This window comes from Sebastes fasciatus, chromosome 4 (assembly GCF_043250625.1).
Source record: "Sebastes fasciatus isolate fSebFas1 chromosome 4, fSebFas1.pri, whole genome shotgun sequence".
NCBI classification, from domain to species: Eukaryota; Metazoa; Chordata; class Actinopteri; order Perciformes; family Sebastidae; genus Sebastes; species Sebastes fasciatus.
In genome coordinates, this window is record NC_133798.1 from 20,634,105 (window position 1) to 20,639,028 (window position 4,924).

At 37.4% G+C, this 4,924-nt stretch overlaps 1 protein-coding gene across 2 annotated transcripts; it reads left to right on the forward strand.

Moving 5' to 3' along the window:
- The first annotated feature begins 180 nt into the window (after positions 1-180).
- On the forward strand, positions 181-4,612 carry svip (small VCP interacting protein). Of its 2 annotated transcripts, XM_074632711.1 has the most exons (5): positions 181-654; positions 966-1,016; positions 1,902-1,948; positions 2,355-2,474; positions 3,231-3,249. In XM_074632711.1, exons 1-4 carry the CDS (start codon positions 592-594, stop codon positions 2,434-2,436), a joined length of 243 nt encoding a protein of 80 aa, XP_074488812.1. In that variant the 5' UTR covers positions 181-591; the 3' UTR covers positions 2,437-2,474; positions 3,231-3,249. The 2 variants fall into 2 exon arrangements, with proteins under 2 accessions (XP_074488812.1, XP_074488810.1); XM_074632709.1 differs by lacking the exon at positions 1,902-1,948 and having other exon boundaries at positions 197-654; positions 3,231-4,612.
- The last annotated feature ends 312 nt before the right edge of the window (positions 4,613-4,924 follow it).

Here is a 4,924-nt window from a genome sequence, read left to right on the forward strand (position 1 = left end):
TTTAGCTGTTATATGTTTTATCTGCCTCGTTTAGTCTTGTCAAGTATTTGTTTTAAAGCACTGACCAGAAATTGTATTTATTACAATGACAATAAAGCTTTCTATTCTATTCTACTCTATTCTAACGCTTAAATGATCTACTCTAGTGTTTATAGCATTGCTAGCAGAACTCTGAGTGTTCTTGAACACACCCTGGCAGGTTAGTCAGCCAGTTGATCTGAGACCAAAACAAACTCAAGAGGCATAAACATCTTTCTATCCTTGACGTCTGACTTTATAAACAGATATTAAACAAAATGCCGAGGCGATTAAACAAGAGGTGAACTAATTGATTAGGTGTGGCTTGTAGAAGAAGCAGTGCTTGTAGTGGTAGCTTGAGCTAGCTGTTAGCTGAGTGCTAACAGGAGTACCGTTATGCCAGACGAGCCGACAACAACAGCCACTGGGACTAGAAGCTGCTGCCTCTGTTGCCTTAACTACCAGCTCAGCAAACTGGCTTTCCAGCTAGTTAGGTAGCTAGTTAGTTAGACTAAACCTATAACTAATTATCTACGTTGCCTTCTTCCTGCCTTCTGGACTAACTCCTCCAGCATGGGGATGTGTTTACCGTGCCTTGGTGGAGCAGCGGACGACGTGGTTGTCACTCCAGATCCAGTAGGTTCATCCACTGGAAACCACCAGTTGTGTCATTATAATGATTATGATAAGTCAGGATTACAACATGATATGTGTGAATTGATGTGAAATTAATTGAACCTAGTTGTGTGATTATTAGTCATCTGTAGGACCCCAGTAGGCCCTACTAGGTGATGTTCAGGAGGCTTTGACTGTGTTTAGTCTCTGTAAACACACTGGCATGGCAAATATGTGCTCCAGGCCCAGCCAGCTGTAGCTATAGAGGCAACTAAAGGACGATTTCCTGCAAACAGTTGTAGTTTACAAGGTTCCTATGATGTTTTTTTCAGGACACAAGGAGACGACAATTAGCTGAGGCAGCTGAGAAGAGAGCAAAAGAGGTAATTTATAAGTGGTGGTTTGTCTATGTGTCTAAAACACCCTCAAGACAGTGTTTTAAAGGTCCCATTTCAGGTCCATACATATATTTGGTGTTTCTACTAGAAACTGTTTACATGCTGTAATTTAAGAAAAACAACTTTATTTTCCTCATACTGTCAGCCTGAATATGCCTGTATTCATGCTCTGTCTGAAACGCTCCGTTTTAGCGCATTTTGACGGAATTGGAACAGAATTACGTTGCTAGGCAACAGCTTGGGTCCATGTGTACTTCCTGTCAGCTGATGACATTCACATACACAGCAAACAGGGAATAAACTGGGACTCTAAACTGGGAGAAAGTTTACGTTTAAAATTGTGTCAAGGGTCTAAATATTGTATATTTGTGACATCACGAATGGGCAGAAATCCTGACAGCAGAGTATCCACAATACGGGCTGTGTGTATTTCCCTGTGGATTGAGTGTTTCGATACTTTCACAGTATTTATATAGGACTTAAGCTTGCTTTATAATAAAAAACATGAAAATCTCACTTTTTTTATAATATGGGACCTTTAATACACTTTGTTGCCAGATTATTAGGTACCCATCTTGCTAAAACTGTACATACAAAAGCTTTGGAATAAATTAAATAATTATGACAGAGGGATTAATTCAGGCTGTAGGTTGTAATGTTGAATTAGATCAACATTTGTCAGTACAACTCTTTAAAGTTTAACAGCAAAACACACCTTTACAAAGATATGATTTACTGCATTGGTTTTAGCTAGATGTATTTAATAATCTGGTAACTGTAGTATAACTTTGTAGCCTTCTATCACACATATACACCCCATTCAAGGTAGATGCACATGACAGTGTGGTGAGTGATTTTTTTATTATACAGAAAAGCCACTTGCAAACCCGTAAGAGCCATGCTAGAGTTGTATCAAGGTAAGTAGACATGGACCAGAATGAAAATAGGTGAATCTTTCTGGATTGGTTGATATCTCAACTACCACACGTTTCTGCTCCAAGTCACTGTTTTCACCTTTACATCTCCTGGCACCCCGACAATTCACACTTTCACTACTGCAGCTGAAAGCATTGAGTCCTAACCCACAGTCACGTCTCAGTTAGCTGCTCCATCCTATATCTGAGTTGCCTTATTTGGCAGTTGAATGTCCACTTTGCTAGTTGTGACTTAACATGCCTTGTGCCTTTTGAAAAGGTTGTGGTCAAATGACTGATTAAAAATGCATGTTTTTAAGACTGCTTGTATGTATATTTTTTAACATATAAAGAAGATAAAAACACAGTTTTAATTAAGGCATTGTCTATATTCCACTCCCTTTTTCAGACAACATACAGGGGTGTTAAAAATCCAGAAGCTGTCGAAAGGAAAAAGAAAAAACAGGAAGAAACTGAAAAACAGGCGATGACCACCTCTGTGTCTGGTGGCCGTGGCGGCGGGTTGAAGGTTAGTGTCATGATTATCCTCAAGCTGTGGGATTTCAGGATGATCATGAGTGTCATTCATGAGGTCCAGTGCAAATTAAAATCTTTGAACACTCTTTTCTTGTGAAACTTGAGATGTTATCCAACATACAGATTAATGATACTGAACCATCTTTCACAAATCAATCTCATACAAGCAGGTACAGATTTATATGTGATGGTGGGAAGTTTTGGCTAAGACTGAGAATTGCCATTAAACATCTCTAGAACAAAAGCAAAACATGGACTCGTTTACTCAACTGGCATTTATATTTACAGTAGATGAAATTAAATATTTCTTTGCTGGTGACTTAATTGATCCGTAGCACAGATTTGGTTGTTAGTAAAGCTGAATGATCTTAACAAAATGGGATATTATTGAGGCAATATTTTTATTGATAATGTCATAATATTTTGTTAATGAGTACTGAGGCCTTCAAGACGATATTTTCAAATAAAAAATAATGGAAACAATCACTTGTATTGTGTGGACCATTGGTAAACAGATAGTAGGTACAGGCAGATGCGTTCAGTGTTTTACATAAAGCAGTCGAATATTAAAAAAAAGTTTTGTTCAGCTGTAATCTACCTTACACCCAGTAAACGGTAACATCAAAATATTACTAACCAAATTTTCCATATGACATCTAGTCTCATACTGTATGTTGATAGATATTATATTGACAATGTCTCATAGACTGAAGATTGCTTTGATGATTTTCCCCTCTTTGTTCTCCAGTGGCAGGTGGGCTGAAAATCCAGATGGTAACACCTGAAGTCTTGAATCTGAAGTACAAAACAACATGAAGTATCGCGGCAAGATGACTTGAAAGATGTTTGAACTGCTGTCCGGTTTTTGAATTATTATTATTATTATTGACGAGTTGTCTTGCTTTATGCAAAACAATCTGAAGTGATTACAGACTGAACAGCAGGACTTGCCCCCTTGTTGCCAAGTTATACAAGCCAGTTTGGACCTTTGGACAAGTCAGGGATGATCACACAGGAATGTGCAAGCAAATGCAGGTCCTGCTGTATTAGTTTTATCTGACAATTGATAAGACAGTCATACAACATTAGATAACATAAAAGAATATGATTATAAAGTCCAACAGTATCTCTGGTGACTGTTGTCATATGAAGACAAAGCTGTCCGCTTTTTCCCTACACTGCTTTTGGTTTTCATCGTCGAGGATCTGTAAATCCACATCGGCCACGGTACTTTTTGTATGACTTCTCCAAAAATCTGTTATGCAGATGACACATTTCACAAGGAAAACACAGTTTATGTTTACACAGACTGTGCTTATTATAGGATTAGTATACAGTAAAAAAGCACATGGTTAACACTAATTTCACCTTATTTACGGCTCTATTTGTTGGCAACACAAAGACTTGTGCAAACAGTGCTACAACTTGTTGGTGTTTGCTGAACTTGTAATGCGCTGTGCCTCTATCTGGGTGTTTTTGTGACCAGTGCAGTCACATGGGAGTCCCTTGTTGATGAGGAAGGCAATGCAAGGTGTTGTGTGTTTTGATATTGTGCTGAGAATATGCCTGTACTTGCTGCAACGTCATTTAGTCGCTAATTTAGTGATTCAGCCAGGAAGTACATACTTGATAAAATATGCAGCAGCTACAGAGTACTGCTGAATAATATAAAACACTAAAACATTCTACAACCAATAGAAATAAAAAGGAGGTGTACTAGGATACACCATTAAGGCTTATTGCACTGGTCTTTGCCATCACTCCTTTAATAGAGCCCTTTTTGTTTTGTTTTTCTGCACAATTTGAGTTTGTTGCATTGAATTACAATGTATGCAAAACACTGATGTGATGCCTGCTTTATTTAAATGATATGAAATGTGTTTGTGAATTTGCCATATTGCAAACAGGAGCTTTTTGTTAGACATCTATTTGCACACGGTTTGTGGAAACAGGAAGAAACTGAAGGAACAGTGCGAACAGTACATAGTGAAGTATCTACTTTGACTTGTTTAACTGAGTGCATTTCTTACAGCCTTCACTTGATCCTTAAATGCTTCCGGTGCTCTCGCCATTTTGTAGAACAGGAAACCTAGCCAATGTTATTTGCTACAATAAATCACATTTCTGCTACTCTTGTGTGCTTTTCATGAGAATTACAGTTGTGTAGAAAGATGATTTAACTTTAGATAACATTTAGATTTGGTTAAAATGATCAGTGATATCATTTGCAACATACTATGGTTGAGATATATACTTAATAAAAAAATGTACACTTAGATGTAGACTTAATCTACATTTGATCCATTGAACATTTACCAATATTTTTCAGTCTTATATTAAAAAGGTTTAAATTCCAAAGCAGACTCCTCCGTAAGGTTTTGATTTTAGGTCAGAAAACTTTCCCAGTCCTACCGAAAATATTTACAAAATAGATATTTCAAA